Source organism: Rhipicephalus sanguineus, chromosome 1 (genome assembly GCF_013339695.2).
Source record: "Rhipicephalus sanguineus isolate Rsan-2018 chromosome 1, BIME_Rsan_1.4, whole genome shotgun sequence".
Classification (NCBI taxonomy): domain Eukaryota; kingdom Metazoa; phylum Arthropoda; class Arachnida; order Ixodida; family Ixodidae; genus Rhipicephalus; species Rhipicephalus sanguineus.
Genome location: NC_051176.1, coordinates 123,935,830 through 123,953,858, shown reverse-complemented (window position 1 = coordinate 123,953,858; position 18,029 = coordinate 123,935,830). Strand labels below are relative to the sequence as shown.

The following is an 18,029-nucleotide window of genomic DNA, read 5'->3' as shown; positions in this document are numbered from 1 at the left end:
AGTATTGCTAGGTAATGCTAGCTATTGTCAAGTTTCGCTATTTCCCAGGTACCACCAAGCGCAACCGGCTCTTCAGTTCCGGTCGGCCTCCCACCTCGATCACCTTTCTACTTTAAGACATGCGCAGTGTCTTTCGCGACTGTTTCAGGGAGCTAGCAGTGGCTGGTGGAAGCCGGGACTAGCTAGGAGACCACCAGCTCCACTGTGACCCAGCCGTGCGCGACTTAGCGAAAGTGGTCTACATATTTTGGGACTTTTACGTGATGTTGCCGGGAAAATGTCCCGTTTCTTTTTCTCCCTCCCTCCCTCCCTCCCTCCCTCCCTCCCTCCCTCCCTCCCTCTCCTCTCTCTCTCTCTCTCTCTCTCTCTCTATCTCTCTCTATATATATATATATATATATATATATATATATATATATTTCTCGCTTCCTCTTTCTTGCTCTCTCTTTTTTCTATCCCTTTTTTGTGTCTGTTTCTCTCTATTTTTCTTCCCTTTCGTTCTCTCTATTTCAATCTTTCTCTGTCTACCTCTTTCTCTATCTCTCTCTGTACTTTATCTCTACTTTTCTTCGTTCTCTCGCCCATCAGAGTTATTGCATCCCACGCCGGACAAATTGGCGCGCGTGTTCTGTGAGCGAAGCAGAAGAGGGAGAAGAGGACGAATAGAGGGCGCGCCGGTTCATGATGATGATAATATCCTGTCTACGACACACGACAAATTTAAGCATAGCAGCTCTTCTGTAAAAACAAACGATGCTACGTAACAAACTAGGTGAACCACGGAGACGTTGCAATCAAAACTTGGCCTATCCTTGAGAGCTGAATACACGGACGCCTTTGTGAACCAGCGATAATGCTGAAAGCGCTCATTGGAACTATATGACGGCTACGAGAAATTGGCATGAGATAAGTGGCACGTATTTAGGAGAGTGTTAAAGAAATATGATTACTCAGCTTGGTTCCATTTGCGGCTGGAAATTTATTTTTCTGCACTATGTCGCTGGCTGAGGTGACCTCGTCTGGCGGGCGCGGTTTTCTGGCGACGAACTGTCCAGAAGATTTCGCTTCTGGACAGGGTTGGACAAACTGGCGAAACATTGAAACTCTACTCGGAAGACGCGAATTTTCCGATAAACAGAGTTTATTTGCGTATTTTTTAACAGTTGGCCGTATTTCTGGTGGATTGTCAGCGCGCGGCAACTGCATGCGAGCGCCAGCCATGACATCACATTCTCCGAGGCGCATGCTGGGTGCACGTGTTCCTGTCCTCTTTCCTTTCTCCACCTCTCCTTTCATCCCACTTTAATGCTTTACCTCAGCCGGGAACATTGTTCGCTGCCGGTGCTGTTCGTAGTGATTCTGGGAACCGTAGTGGGAGCTCAGCGGGTTGAGAGACGCGGGTTGCGGCTGGCATTGTTGGCATGCGTGTTTCAGGTGTATGTAGCGTCACTCACGGCCGGTCTGGAGGCGCGCGCTCCAGACCGGCCGAGCGAGCGAGCGCGCGCCTCCAGACCGGCCGTGAGTCACCTCCTCTAGTTCTCAGCGCGGCCGCTAGGCGCGGCAGTTTGTAAAAAATGTATTAAATTCATTATTTTCCTCTTGTTTCTGCCTGAAATGAAGGTTGTTTCTGTCGATTTCAGCACCCAATCTTTCAATTTGGCTGAAGATCTTGGTGGAAAAAATTTCGTTCAGTATTCCTTTAATGCTGTCTGGATGATTAAATCACTTGTAGCTCCAGAGCTTGGATAGCGTAAAAGCAACGCATTTCCCCAGGCTGTGATTGAAGTTGTACTATGCATACTTTGCGGTAGCGTTCTCCCACGAAATCGCACACACACACACACACACACACACACACACACACACACACACACACACACACACACACACACACACACACACACACACACACACACACACACACACACACACACACACACACACACACACACAAATTTATCTCGTGCAGCTGTTGTATACATAAAGCTCGTTAAAGAACACTTCATAATGTCCCCGTTATCAGCGTCACTAACTTATAAGTGATGTGATAATTTCATTCGCTGAGTTGACTATGCAAGGCCATCGCGACTATTCGCCGCGAGATCGGGCTACAGGTGGCAGCACCGTCCCGCGCTAGTGTGGATAGGCGGTTGTCGGCGCGTATACAAACGCACACAACAACGCTTCGTTGTGAGCGATTTGACACAATTTCCGGCAAACAAAATGCCTTGACTGCAGCTTTCTGGTAATTGTGCGCTCTTCATTTCCGAATTTATGCACGAAGGGTGCTGAACGTTACTATTACTGAGAGAAGCGCATTCTGCCGAAGAACGGGTTGCTCGCCTTCGGCAACAGTCGGCGTTTTCGCAATGGATGACATTTTCTTGTTGTGTTATTTGTACATGTTTACCTTGTGTTCCACTTACTACGCACTGCTGTAGTGCGACTGAATTAAGTATTTACTTGTTCATCTGGATAACCCCCAACAAAAAGAAAGCCCGTATTCCTGCACGATGAGTTCAAATAGCACTATGTGTACTGCGTGCTCAAATATTCATCCGAATTTCTTATTCAGTTCTCCATGAAATGTAGGACAGTTGATAGGTTTACTGAAGAAAGCTACGTGGCTGACAGCGCTTTAGCGCTACTGAGACGTTTAACACGCACACGCTTGTTTTTATTCCAGTAACAAGTAACTGTACAGCACGGAACTTTCTTCGATTGATTACTTGCACGACAGTAATGGGACAAAGGTCCGCTTATTTCACGGGACCAAAGTACGTTTTTTCGTGCGAATAATGTCCGCTGCCTTCGGTCAATATGCTATAACAACGCAACACAAACGCTAAGATAATGCAAAGAAAAAAGGATGTGGCTTCGCGTGAAATCACTACGACATAATTTTAAAGTACGCCGTTTGGGTTAATTTTGACCATTAGGGCTCTTTAACGCGTACCTTAATCTAAGTACACAGGTGCCTTTGTATGCATTTCGCCACACGTTATAATTGCACAAGGAAACTCAGTTTTGCGATTTCCGTGTCATTCCATTTTCTGTTCTGTTTAGGGGACAATTTAAGTATCGAAGTGTCAGACGTGACTTGACAGAAATATTTCTCTGTAGTGGGACCAGGACCGTACACAACTAAAGCTCGTCGCGTAACCTATAGACAGTCCCGAAGTTACACACCTAACCACAACGCTCAAGTGCATGAGAGCCTTTCTTTTGTTTTACCACCGAGCCTCTAAAAGACTCGCATGAGATCTAATACTTCTCATCTTTAGGACAACGCTAAGTGCACTTTGCAATGCGCTTGAGCCACAGAGCGGCACCTACACTGATATGACTCTCGTGAACGGAGGGTACGACGACCACACACAGCACTCTCGACACGTGCACTCACTGATCTTATAACAGTACATACACAGCCGATCAAGGCCAAATGCTTCTTTACATCGTGTTAGGCATACGTACGAGCGGTTAAAGTTGCACTAACGCAAAGGAACAAACCGCCTTTTAAGGACCTGCATGACGTACGGGCACATGCAAACACAACGTGGCTAGCAGACGACGCATGGAGCAATCCACACTAGGCGCGGTTCAGCCAGAAGCCGCCAGGCGGCGACATGGAGGAAGGAAAAATAAGGAGAGGCCCTGACGTCACATTCGTGAAGCCTCCACATCGCAAACACCCGCATCGCCTCCTAGCGAAGGGGTCTCGAAACATTTCGCGATTTCAGTCATGTAGTTTTCAAGCGCATGCGCGATTCGAGCCTTTCTTTTTTTTTCGTCGAGCAAGCGGCGCCGCGGCGCAGTCGATTCACGCATGCTGCTCCTTGGGCGTGTTCTTTAGTAAGCTACGCATGCCCAGCTGTTGCGTATGGTTGCGTATACCCGGTGCAAACCACGTGCACTGCGGAAAGTACCGGGGTTCACTTTTCGTGTGTACGTATACGTTCGCTTCATTGCTGCTCTCGGATGTGCGCTCTGTTGCTTCTTACTCATTGTGTCAACTCAGAACACACGTGGACTTTTGTTTTTGGCGTCTGACGCGCCGTACATAACATGCGCCGAAGGCATCGTACGTTTTTAGAGGCCATGTCGTTCAACGAAAGGGCAATAAACTTATGTTGTTTTTATCGGACTACGTGATGTATGTATTGTGCGGTGTGCGCTCGCTGCGTGCTTTTTGTTGTGTGCGTACTGGAATTGCAAACTTTACGTGAACGATCGCGTATACAATACAGCGGTGTCCTTTTCGACGTGAAGTTACGTCAACTATAGGTTGGCGTTGCGCCGAATAGCTACTACGCGCTCACTCCATATACACGAACAAAGAACCGCTAATCCGGCAACAGATCGGGAAATCGGGCTACGAGAAAGGGAAGGCCTAACGCCCAGCAGAACGCGTAAGTCACTGCTAGGTGAGTTCGAATACGATGATGCAGGGGCTGAACGTTTTTGATCACGGCACGTACCGGTATTCTGTACTGTTGCACAAAAACGCTCCGCGAAGAATTTCAGCACGCAGCGCTCGGGCCTGCCACACACGAACAGCCTGGGTAACGTCTGCTTGCAACATTTTACTGCGTGCGAACCGCACAATACGCGCTAAGTTTACGCCGGGACTACAAATCTGCGCAGAAGCGAACCACCGCGGAGAGCACGCCGCGGGGCGTCTGCTGTTTTGTTTGCCCCATAAATCTGACGTCAGTTCCGCCACACTCTTCGCAATGCATTGAAATACGATAGGGCCTCTCCTTAGTATTCCTTCCTCCATGGGCGGCGACTCCGCTCGATCTCGCGGCCAATACGGTATAACCCTTACCTCTTTCTATCGGCGAATGTTGGCTTACAATGATGAGCGTGCGGCAGCGAACCCTTCTCACTGCTTTTTGTACTCCGGTATGGCCTCTTCCCACGCACTTCAATAAAGCCGCAATGCAAACATTTATCAATTTAACACTTCAGGATTATGTCATTAACAGCGGAGCTGTTTAAGCCGAGCGTTGGTCCGTGACGCGTGAACAGAAATTATCATCATCATGAACCGGCACGCGCTCCTTTCGTCCTCTTCTTCATCTTTTGCTTCGCTCCTAGAACGCGTGCGCCGATTTGTCCAACGTAGGATTCAATAACTCTGATGGACGAGAGAACGACCACAGGGAGAGAGAAATAAATAGGTAGAGAGAGAAACAAATTCTTGGCGAGGCGGGATTCGAACCTGCGTACACACGATCCGAAGGCGAGCGTCCTAAGCACTCGGCTATAGAGACATTTTTTATTGCGATAGCAATTATATGGACACTCTCGGCTTATTTTTGCCATCGCCGTCATGTCCTGGATATGTATATGTATGTATATGTATATAAAAAGGAGGCACAAGAAATAAAGCAGAAGAAAAAAATTCCAAAGCACCCAATCGGGGATTCGAATCATTAGACGACGCAACCATGCCCCATGCATGCGCGGCGAAATAACGGCGAGCTATTTATATACACCATTTACCGCTGGTGGTAAGCAAATTTCGGAGGAGATTGAGCGTGTTTTCTATATCGCGCAACGCTCCTAATTTTTCTTTCAATTCGAAAAACTGCCCGTGAAAATGCGCACGACGAAGTGGCCCTTTTTTTGTACCGACGCGTGATGTGGAAGGAAAAAAACAAAACAAAGAATACCGGGCACACCTTATATCTGACGCCCCCGTGTGGCAGGAGACGCAGGGGGTCATTCCACGCGCCGCAGTTTAAAAGAAAAAGAAATATCTAAGAGCATCTGATTCTCCATTGTCGACACTTGCAGCGCGTTGCTCAAGCACAAAGACGTAACAACTGCGACAGTTGTTAGTTCACGCTTGCCCTGTGCATGCCTGTGCGTTCTTTTCGGGCGTCCTTCTCTGTGCTTCAGCGGCGCGCTGGAATTGAGTATCGAGCTGCTTCATGTTCTTCGTCTGACATTCCAATTTCTTGCTATCGCATTCATAGCTCCGCCCTTGCGGCAAAATTGTGACTTTTTTTCTTTCGTGGTATTTATTACAGTGCGTATTTGAAATTACTACAAACGTAATGACGTAATTTTGCATTCACTCAGCGGCAATAATCGCACGAGCATTACAAGACAAGCAGTCAGAGGTACACATACATACACACTAGCTGAACATAGCATAGCCATGTATAGTATGGTATAGCAAGGGGGTGGGGAATTGAGGTTGAAGAAGAGAGATGTGAGGGCGAGGAGGAGGGGAGAGAGTAAAGCATACCATAGAAAGAATAAGAAAGCGAGAAATAGAGACAAAGAAATGCAGAAAGAAAGAAAGAAAGAAAGAAAGAAAGAAAGAAAGAAAGAAAGAAAGAAAGAAAGAAAGAAAGAAAGAAAGAAAGAAAGAAAAAGAGGGAAGGAAGTAGAGAGAAACAAATTAAGGCACCTTCGCACTGGTGGTGCCAAGCCTGAACAAAGCGCGGAGTTGGGCGGCCTTATTTGTTTCTCTTTATTTTTATTTTTCTTTCTCTATTCTCTCTGTTTTTTATGTCTTTTCTTTCTCTGTTTATTTCTATCTGTTTATTGCTCTCTCTCTACATATTTCTTTTTCTTTCTTGCTCTTTCTTCTCTTTCTTTCACTCTCTCTCTCTCTCTCTATTTCTCGCTTGCTTCGTCTTTCATTCTATCTTTTTCTCTCTCTTTGTTTGATTCTCACTCTTTCTCTCATCTCTCTGCATTTCTTTCTCTGTTTCTCTCTTTCTCATTCTTTCTATGCTATGTGTTACTCTCTCCCCTCCTTTGTTTCCTCTTCTCACCCTCACATTTCTCCTCTTCGTCCTCACTTCCCTTTCCCACCCCCTTGATATACTATACTGTACAAGGCTATGCTATGCTCTGCTAGTGTGCCTGGATAGCCAAGTGGTTAGGACCCTCGCCTTTGGATCGTGTATACGCGGGTTCGAATCCCGCCTCGCCAAGAAATCCTTTTTCGCCAAGCATTTTTCGGTATCTCTTTCTTTCTCTCTTTCTGTATTCGTTCTCTCGCCCATCAGAGTTATCGAATTCCACGCTGGACAAATCGGCGCACGTGTTCTGGGAGTGAAGCGGAAGACGAAGAAGAGGACGAAGAGAGCGCGTGCCGGTTCGTGATGATGGTGATCGTTTCTGTTCACGCGTCACGGACCAATGCGCGGCTTAAACAGCTCCGCTGTTGAAAAAGACAGAAAGAAAGAGGAAGCGAGCGATAAATGACTGCGATGGTGCGTTACCGTTGTCAGCCCGGGCACCGGCCGGCGGCATCTGCTGCCCAGGCTCCAGGGATACACAATGCCTGGCCTCACCTCGGTATTGACGCCTCTGGGATGATGATGATGATGATGATGATGATGATGATGTGCCTCTACACATGGCTCATGCCCACACTGGGGGATTGGTCAAGAATTGTTGATATGAAGTTTCAAAGTCATAACTAATGATTTAACGCAAAAGACAAGCAAACGTATAAAAGAACGAGTGCAATAATTATTTGCACATTCAGCCCAGACTTCTCATCCTAACTAGAAATTAGAATAATGAAATTAATGTGTTACCGAACGTCTTATTCTTTTTTTATTGATTTTTTTTTCTTATTGATTCATTGCTACTATCAGAATACGTTTGCAATTAGGAATTCAAAACCGCAATCGCGGCTTCTTCTTCACAACACATGTGGCTTTCGTGGCTTCGTCGAACGCTCCGCGAGTACTGGGAGATGATGATGGTAATGATGCTGAAGAAAATTAGACCTACACCACTGGCTGTCCGATAATCGGGTGGACGTTAGTCTCAATTTATCATAGAACTTTTGAAATATACTAGAATGAAAGTTTTTTTTATTAACATCAGTATTAGCATTCCTAGTCAACCACTTTGGTTAGACATATAAAAGGAACGCCCCCGAGATCCCGACAGTGACATCCTATTTTTATTCTTCTGCTTAGTCTCAACGACTGTCACGTGTCCAGGGCCATGGAGGGGGGCCACCTTTTGCTCGAAACAGCAGTGAAGAGCAAGAAATGGGAACCGTGCAAGCTGCGCTGTTAAATACGAAATATCCGAGAGAGAAAAAAGATAAGCTTTTATCAATGAAACAGCTAGCATACTAATGCAGTGGTTCTCAAGCGGGGTTCCGAGGAGCCGTCTCAGGGGTTCCGCGACGCCATCGCCCGCGAAAAAAAAAAGTTTTTAGATGCGAGTTTTGACTTATTCCCAGTTCCAGGTCCTGTTCCAGGAAATGCAATATTCTGTACAAGATCACCTCGGATGCCGTAACGCCTCAATTAAAAACTAAGCCTGCTATACATCAGCCGCAGTAGCGTTGCATTTCCTTCGCCTTAAGAGAGTTGACTGTTGGGCTAGTTGGTGTTCAGACATGGGAACCATCGTTAAAGGCGCAACACCACACAACACAAGAGAAGACCAGACGAGCACAGACGAGCGCCTGTGCTCGTCTGGTCTTCTCTTGTGTTGTGTGGTGTTGCGCCTTTAACGATGGTTCCCATTCCTTCGCCTGTTCTATCTTCCTTCTAATATGGTAGCGAGCGCGTTTTGCAAAGTAACTTACAACGCTCCAGAAACTCCGCATCGGATTTTCCTCGCAAAAATCGAAGTTGCGGCAATAATAAAGAGTTTTAGTACTGCGGAATGGCACTACGTACGCATTACGCAAGCGCTTTGCGATGGGATCTTCCCTTTCTGCGCGTACTCGCCGCAAGTTTCAAGTTACAAAAAAAAGTAGCGTTAACTCGTACTTTGCCTTGTATTTACTTTATTGCCTCCTGCCTTGAAATTTGGTTCGTGCTTTCGGAGCACTGTTGCAAGCAGGAATGAGCACGAGGATAGATGCGCGATGAGCACATTGCCGAAACAACGATATCAAGATCTTTGCAGTCGTACGCACCACAAAAAGAGAGAATCTTGCGAAGTGAAACGATGCGCTGCATTGCAGCGCATCGTTTCACTTCGCAAGATTCTCTCTTTTTGTGGTGCGTCTATAGTTCATCTATAGATGAACTTAGACGAAAGACAGATGAACATGAAACGGACAAGGACCTTGCGCACTAACAACTTTTAAACTTTTTAAACTTTTTAAACTTTTAAACTTTTAAGCCTATTAAACTAACAAAAGTTGTTAGTGCGCAAGGTTCTTGTCCGTTTCATGTTCATCTGTCTTTCGTCTAAGTTCATCTATGCAGCGCATCGTTTCACTTCGCAATGCCATACCAACTAGCCCCAGTGGAAGCACTACTAAACGTTATTGAGAGAATCTTGTACCGTAAAAGTTTAGTTGTCTTTCACATTGTTTCGTGTGCACAGAAAGGGAATATTCGGGGCACCAAAGACTCTCAACCAGATGCGTCTTTCGACAACATTTCGTCAACCCCGCCTGGTTCGTTATTTCTTCTTAGGAAAAGCTCAATTTGGTAAGCAGGCAGCACGGGGGTTGGGAAACAAAGCTTGATGGATTCTTGGGTCTTAGATTGCACGCCCGAACGCTACTGAAACTTTAATACTGTTAAGTGGTGGCGTCCTTTTGTTTTTCTCGCAGTGTCGTAGCTTTGCAATATTTGTGCGATCAGCCGCCGCGTTATGGATGCGAAAGTAAAATGCTACAGCTTCCCTTCATTTTTAACAAAATCTGTGGTTTAAAGAGGCGTGCTCAGAACAGAACTCAGAACAGGTGTATAATAAAATCGGTACGTCTGACGCTAACGTAGTACGTTTCTCGCATCGCGGGCATAAGGAACTCGCTGAACAATATGTAATCACCGAAGTCATCTGTAGAAGACAATGGCAGTTCAGACAACAAAATGTGATCGCCGGCCAGAAGTGTAGCAGACGACGCTGTGAGACACGGACATTCCAGCTGGATATGCTCGCGCACCTTTTTCTTTTTTCTTTTTGGTAAATCTGTTGGCAAAGCCTATTAAATATCGTGTCCAAATTAATTTTAATTTATATAAACTTACTTTAATTTATCATCTTTATGCTGTTCTATTCTCAGTTAGCGCCCGCAGTGAGCATACTATTTCACAACCAAAAGACGGTCTGCTCTACCTCCACGTGCAGCACGAGTGTGTCGGTCCATACGCATTGTCATTGCTTCGAAGCGCCACAATCGCGTGCTGTTCTAGAGACGTTCTAGAGGCCTAGTGACAGCAGCTCATCAGAGCTTGTCCAGATTGCCCACAGCTACCCGTCAGTTGTCCTCGAAGCAGCTTCGACTGTCTACCATGAACTCGCGACGTCGCCGGGGCGGCTTGGCCCCACCCCGCCGTGGGGAATTCAGATCGCGGCTCTTCGACGATACTGGCTTCAGAACTCCGGTCGACGAGGTGAATGAAGTGTTCGCGAATCTCCACCGGAACCGCGGCGTCGTGGGAGTCATCGCTACTCTGTCGGATGGCGCGGTCATCAAATCCACCCTACCGGACCGCGGAGAGACCAATCGCTACGCCATGATGGCCGTCGGCCTCTGCAGCGAGACCAGGAACACGTTGGGAACCGGTCGCAGGGATCGGCCCAACTACTTCAAGGTGACGAACGAGAACCACGAGATCATCGTCACACCAGGCCGTACTTTCACCCTTATTGTGGTGAAACAGCTGCACGAGACGCCCGAAGAGGAATCCTAATAAAGGTTGCACATACTGTGTGCATCACCATGCAAGGTGTTGCGTGCGTCTATTAATGGCTTTTATGCCGCACTTTTCCCACCAACATTGGCCGGTCGTGCACCAGTTGGACGTTCACAACGAAGCGTGGGTACTTGTACGCGAGCTAGTTGAGAATTAGATAACTTTTGCACCACTGCTCGAATGGGATGGTGCAGGCTCGAAATCGTAGGCGTGCGCACGAGGGGGGCCGGGGGGGGGGGGGAGGGGCGCCCCCCTAATCATCTGAGGGGGCGCAAAGTCTGCCCCATACCTTCACTCAGTCGGACCTCCCCCTTCATTGTTTAAAGTGGAAGGTTATGGCTATGCAGGTTCTTGACGACAATGGCGACCGAGGACCACTGATGTTGCATTCCAAGAGCTGTTTACTTCCCATTTTCACGACGTGCTGTACCGCCAACACGTCTAATAATAATGATTAACTACATGAGGCTTTCATGTTTCCAGTGCGTTGTATTGCATACCTAAATTTATTCAGTTGATTAACGGAATAACTGAATTAGATTCATATCCAACAAAATGAATCTTCGTTGGTGATCAATGGTGTAACACAGAGAGTAGGAAGAAAAAGAAGAAACAGAATAGCGTGGTGTCGCTGTCCATAGCCACAGGTGTGTCAGTCTGCTTCGGGCGCAAGGCATGTTCCAGTGCTAAGCGCTGTCAACTGAAATGTTCAGTAAAAAAAATGGGCATTTTGGCGGGTCCTTAGCTGAGCAGGGCCTACAGGCCAACGTCTCTGCGAACGGAGGGAAATGCGCAAAAGCCTTCTTGCGGCCTCCACGCAGCAAGGCCGCTAGTAGTGCTCGCTGCACAGCGTGAAGGAGGCGGTCATGAAGAACACCCTCTGCTCGGTGAACGCGTCCGTGGACCGGGGTAGAGTGTACCAGACTCTATCCGTGGTGCGCCACTGGTTCCCGCCATTAGCAGAGCTGCTCGAGGCTCGCTCGAAGGCTGCGAAGCCACCTCGAGCGCCGGCATCTTCAGGAACGGCAACGAGAAGCCGGGAGACAAGGCAAGAGCCGGCTCTGGTAGCGCCTTTTAATTGCAGCTGAACGACGCCCACGAAAGTACCACGTCTCCCTGTGGGGCAGCGCGACGTTGTCCAGGATTCGTACCAACACACGCACGTACGGGAATATGAGTCCCCTGTACATTATCGCTAGGGTCAGAGGCGTAGCCAGGGGATGGCACACCGGGCCCGTGCCCTCCCCCCCCCCCCCCCCCCCCCGAAATTTTTTTCTGCCATGAGATAGAGAGCACAAAATGACACTCGAGTGACTCGACCACACTTATCTGCCCGGACCGCACGTCGGATCAAGGGCAACGCGCGCAAACTCTCATGGGTGTTCCGTGCAAACTAAATCGTGGTGCTCATTTTGAACGCGAAGTGTGCGCACATATGCGAGAGTACTACTTGTGCAGCCATGACGTTCGGCGGGTGACCACAGAAGCACCTTCACCTCTTGTAGCTTCACGGTCCACATGCACTTGGGCAGTTTGTAGCCCCACCAGAGTCTGGCGATCTTCATCATGGTTACTTGCCTGACCCTGTTAAAGTGAGCTTCTACCGTCAGCATCTCCTCGGTGGCGAATTGTGGCTAGAGACGATATCAAACTCGATGCTGGTGATACTGGTAATCTCGCTCACTACGTGTTCCTTTTTCTTGTCGGTTTATACAAATGACACGTAAAATAGTGTTCCTGTAGATCCCTTGGAATGGCGCCTCTGAGGTAGCTGCGTGCCCTGTTGACCGTCGAGGCTATCAAAAGTGGCTGGAATCTGTGGCACCCTTCGGTGTGTGTATAGCGGTTGTGCATCAAACCAAAGATCCGAGTGCGAAGTCGAGAAGGTCTCGCTGATTTGCTTCCGGAATCGTATCATGGGGCCATGGAATCTTGCGCTTTTTCATGAAGTCCCTGAGTATGTACTTGGAAGACTCGTCTAATCCACTGGCAGACGTCGCGCAGACGCTGAACGCGGCCTGGAGCTTGAGACCGGCGGGAATATCTTTTGATGCCCTTTGTACGATGCTGCGAAAGTTCATGAACCTGCATATAAGGATAAGTTCAAGGCAGTGGCGTACGAACTTATTCGCGAGTAGGGGGGCTAGTGTCGCTCACTCTGTCGGCCGTACATAATTATTTATTCTATATGTATATATATCATATAAATAAATAAATAAATAAATAAATAAATAAATACACACACACACACACACACACACACACACACACACACACACACACACACACACACACACACACACACATATATATATATATATATATATATATATATATATATATATATATATATATATATATATATATATATATATATATATATAGGGAGAGAGAGATACATTTGCTCTCAATTTGACATGATTTTCGACGTGATTTTTTTATACAGAGAGATAAATACTTTTCAAAGCTGCTATCTGAAATTAAGGAAGAGCTGCACAAACAGATTACGCAGGCTTGGTCACAACTCAGGCTGTGCCTAATAACATTCTGGAAGAAGTATCGTCAATTTTAAAAAGTACAGCCACATTTAACTTGTTTTTCATCTGAACATTCCATCTGCAAACTTGGCAGCCTCAATTTGGCGCTATAAATACGATGAGTATGAACAACCTGCTATGACTCTAATACCTTAAATTCTCACTCATTAAACAAAGCATGTGGCTGACAAATCAAGGTAGTTTGCAGAAGTCTTCAGAATAAGCCGACTGCCAATTTTTTCACTGTAAGAGTCTTTCCGAAGAAGAAGCCAAGTTCAGTCGATTAATATTCATGGGAACTACATTCAGTTAGTTTTATATACAAGATTATGAATGACTACAAATTTATATACTAGGTGTTGTTCCTTGCCCCCCTACTTTTCATGGCTTGGGCGGCGGGAAAAGAGGGGAAGTGGCCCTTTACTCCTCCCCTCGGGCCCCTCCAACTAAATACGCCTACGTAAACTGTGTAAGCTCAAATTTTCTTTGAAAAGATGTAGGCGATTATAACGTTAAACGACCCCGCATTGTTTCCTTCCGTATACGTCGTTGGCCGTTAATGATTGGTCGAAATTTTCTGGTTCATGCTCACAGCACCTGCTCGTACAACGATGCAACAAATGACGCGTAAGTGATCCGTCGCGCAATGACGACTAATGCACGACTACGTAAAAAAAAAAAAAAAATCAATGCGGCATGTTGTTGAACATTGGTTCTTCGCTATTCGTCAAAATTTTTCGGTGTGCCATAAAATCGCCTCCTTGTTACGCGACGTCACAAGTCTGCGAGAACTCACGGCGTTAAAATGAAGTGTGCACAATAAGCAGCGCATTACTAGGCTGAACAATAACAATTTTTTTGGTATAGCCGGACAGTGTGTCATTTGGAACGCAATTCAAGAAGGCTGCCCTCAAATCACATTGTCAGTGGCTACTTATAGCAGCTGGTGAGACGGATTCATATGCGTATAATAGATACATTCAGTTGTAGTAAAGCGATGTTGAGCTGTTTGTGCGCGTATAATACTCTGTGGACTCATCCTTGCTGAGAGAAAGGGAAAGAGAGAAATGAACATTATTAGGAACAGACACAAGCCTTTGCAGGTCTTCTTAGTCCAGAAAACCATGGACACTGATCATCTCCCTGGTCAGCAGGGCCGTACCCAGGAATATTTTTCGGGGGTGTTTGTGTGTATAGAACGGTTAACTTTGGCAACTAGTGGTCGCTGTGAAGGCGTGAAAGTATTTTAGTGCCGCCCGAAAAGTTAAAGCATGAAAAAATTTCGGGGGGTGTCAGAACCCCCTCAACCCCCCCTTAGTTACGGCCCTGCTGGTCAGGTAGATCAAGTTACGGGGCGAACTTGAAAGCTGGGCTTCCGAATGTGCTCGAGTCAACTACCTTATTAACCGCTTTGTTACAAGCCGCCGCGATCGCTGTAGGCTGCCATATGAAAGCAAGGTGAAGCAGTTTAATCGGAGACTAAAGCGGGAACCTTTTTTAGACCTCCTGGCTCGGCACAACTAAAACACTCGACACTTCTGAACACTCATCAACTCACGGCAGCTTGGATATAGAGCAGCGGCGATGCTATATTCGTTTTCAAAGAAAGAAACTAAATTGCCTGAAACAGGAAGAGCGTTTGTTCGGCCTATAAAACGTTTACTGGTTCCCGCCCGTATTTGCGTCGTCGATTACGTAAATCTCAGGCCAGGCAGAACAAAAAATCATGACAGATTGCTCTAATGTTATAGAGCCCCTGCTGAGCGGTAGCTTCCTCTGCAATGCTGGAGCAAAGCGCGAAAGCGTTGTATTAGGCAGCCCGCACCGCAGAGAGCCATACAGTGCGTGGTCATGAGACACGGAGGACGGTCTTCACAGCAGAATCGTAGGACAAGTTTTATTATATAATTACGTGATTGCTGCGTTCAAGTAAAACTTTGCCTCACTTGTTAGTTTCCCAGTCTACAGCTGACAATTACCACTGTCAAAAGTGGGGGGGCTCAGCCCCCCTGACTTATCTCGGGGGGGGGGGGGGGGGCTAGCGCCCCATTTACCCCCCCCCCTCCCCCCGGTAGATACGCCTATGGTTCAAGGACATATTGCCACGCCCACTTCTTGTCTTGTTTTGGTGTATTCGGGTTTGACCGGCAGGGACGGTTATCAACGCTCGACGCCGTCCGCGAAGTGGTGTTCTAGAAGCGTCACGATTGTAGTAGATCGGTTTGTTAAGATTGCGCCCCGCACGCGAATGTTCCAGCTTTGTCTAGAGATAACGCCGCCACCAGCGATATTGCTGGAAAGTTCGATAGCGCCTGTATAAAAGCCGACGCGCGTGACCGCTTGTCAGTTGATCGACGGACGACGCCCTGTTCGCCGCTATCATTGTACAGCGTGTATTGCTGTAGTTCTAGTTCTCATTTTCCCGGCCACAAGTTCGGCCCAAATAAACAGTTTCATTCTGCAAACGCCGACTGCTGTCTTCGTCGACGTCACGACCACGTGACATCTGGTGGAGGTGCTGCTTCATGATCCGGACGCCACCGCGGAGCGCTGACCCAAGCCCAAGCCGCGAAGAAGACGACTCTAAGGTCAACCCGGATCCTCGAACCAGCCGGCCGGCAGAAGGGACTACAACCAGAGTACGGGCTCCTTCCCGAAAACGCCAGGCAGCCGAAGACCGTCACATCTACCGCCGAGACGATGACAGACCAACTGCCACCTACAACGGTAGTAATGCAACAGCCAAGGGAGCCACCAACTTTCCGTGGATCGTCTTTTGAAGACCCGGAGAGCTGGCTGGCGACGTACGAGCGAGTCGCCGCCTTCAACCACTGGGGACACTGAAGAGAAGCTGCGCCACGTCTACTTCTACTTAGAAGACGCCGCGAAGACGTGGTTCGAGAACCATGAATCGAACCTTCAATCCTGGGACCTCTTTCGGACGACGTTCCTCAATACCTTCGCGAGCATCGTCCGCAAGGAAAAGGCCGCTGCTTTGCTGGAGACCCGGGTTGCAGCTGCCAAACGAAAACGTCACCATCTTCACGGAAGGGATGACTCGACTTTTCCGTCAGGGTCGACGCTGCGATGGCGGAAGACAAAAAGTTCGCCTGCTCATGCGGGGTGTCAAACAAGAACTTTTCGCGGGACTGTCCGCAACCCGCCACGACGGTCGCCGAATTCCTCACCGATGGCTACGACTATTGAAAGACATTGGACATGCGGACGAAACAGTACAACCGCTCTCCGCTGTCTGCAACCTATTCCGAAGTGCACTCACTAGCCACCGACGACTTGCGCGAAACCATCCGAGCGATCGTGCGGGAGGAGTTGCGCAAGCTGTTACCTTCGCCGCAGCCTCAAGTGGATTCCATCGCAGACATTGTCCGCGAGGGGAAATCAAAGAGTCACTGGGTGTTCCTCAGCCGGCACCGCCGCAGCTTTTCAAGCAATGAGTTATGCTGCTGCAGCCCGACGCAACGCCCCCCCTCCTCGCCCGCGTCATGACGCCGCGCCGCCCCAGCAGTTCCGCCGCCAGGCACCACCGCCGCCACCACCGACGCCAATACCGCCCGCCAACCGGCCAGCGATACACGCCGAGGAAGACCGACGTTTGGCGCGCCCCCGACCATCGTCCACTCTGCTACCACTGCGGAGAAGCTGGCCACACCTACCGCCGCTGCCAGTATCGACGGATGGGACTGCGTGGGTTCGCCATCGACCGCGCCGCGTCCACAGCAGGTGGAACGACACGTGAACATCGCCGACTATCTGGCAGGAGCGCATGGACCCCCCGAGGACCTTCCCGATCGCCGTCGCCAGGCCGCTACGCCTCTCCCAACGCCGCCAGTACACTGGCCCGTTCCGGGGCGGTCGCCTAGCCCGTATCCGGAAAACTAAGGGCAGCAACCGAATGGAGGTGCGGTTGCTGTACGACGGAAACATCGAAGATCCTCCGCCGCCGACGACGACCGCCACGACGAAACCTTGAAGACCCGACGCGAACCAGACAGAGCCCTGACGACGAAGCCTCCCGGACCGAAGTGGACCTGACAACGCAACGGGGAAGCAGCGGAACAAACCGACGTAGCCGTGACCCGACGCCACGACCTAACTGCAATGCAAGACGACGAACTAGCGACCTCGACGTCTTATCGACTGCCACAACGTCACAGCTCGTCGACACCGGAGCCGACTATTCTGTCATCAGTGGACCGTTCGCCGCGAAGCTGAAGACGGTTAAGACCGCTTGGGAAGGCCCCCGAAATCCGCACGCTGGAGGCCATCTGATAACGCCGATTGGTGTCTGCACGGCGAGAGTCACCATCAATAACCGGACTTATCCTGCGAGCTTTGTAATCCTGCAAAACTGCTCCAGGCATGCAATACTTGGAATGGACTTCCTAAGTGAACACGGCGCCGTCATCGACCTGAGGTCCGAGTCGATAACACTACCCTCAGATAAAGCGCTCCCGCCCCGCGTGACGCCAGGGAACCAATGCATTGAATGTGATAGAAGAGCAGGTGACATTCCGCCGCGTTCCAGCGTCATTATTTCCGTCGGCACCGAAAAGCTGAAGACATCGAAGGTGTCATCGAGAGCGATCAGCGTTTGCTGCTAGATCGTGACATTTGCGTCGCAAGGGGCATTGCTCGGTTGCATGAAGGAAAAGGAAGCGTGATGCTAACGAACTTCAGCCAGGAATTACAGAACACCTGAGCAGGGGCACGACGATTGCATACATCGAAGAAATCTCGGCCGTCAGCGATGCGTTTGCATTTTCGGATTCTGACGAAGCTACGACGACGATCCCTGAGCCACCCTTCGACGTAAACC

At 48.7% G+C, this 18,029-nt stretch overlaps 1 protein-coding gene across 1 annotated transcript; it reads left to right on the top strand.

Annotated features, from left to right (window-relative positions):
- Positions 1 to 10,250: 10,250 nt before the first annotated feature.
- On the top strand, positions 10,251 to 10,652 carry LOC119379098 (uncharacterized). The gene has a single exon (XM_037648280.1). It carries the CDS (start codon positions 10,251 to 10,253, stop codon positions 10,650 to 10,652), a length of 402 nt encoding a protein of 133 aa, XP_037504208.1.
- Positions 10,653 to 18,029: the final 7,377 nt, after the last annotated feature.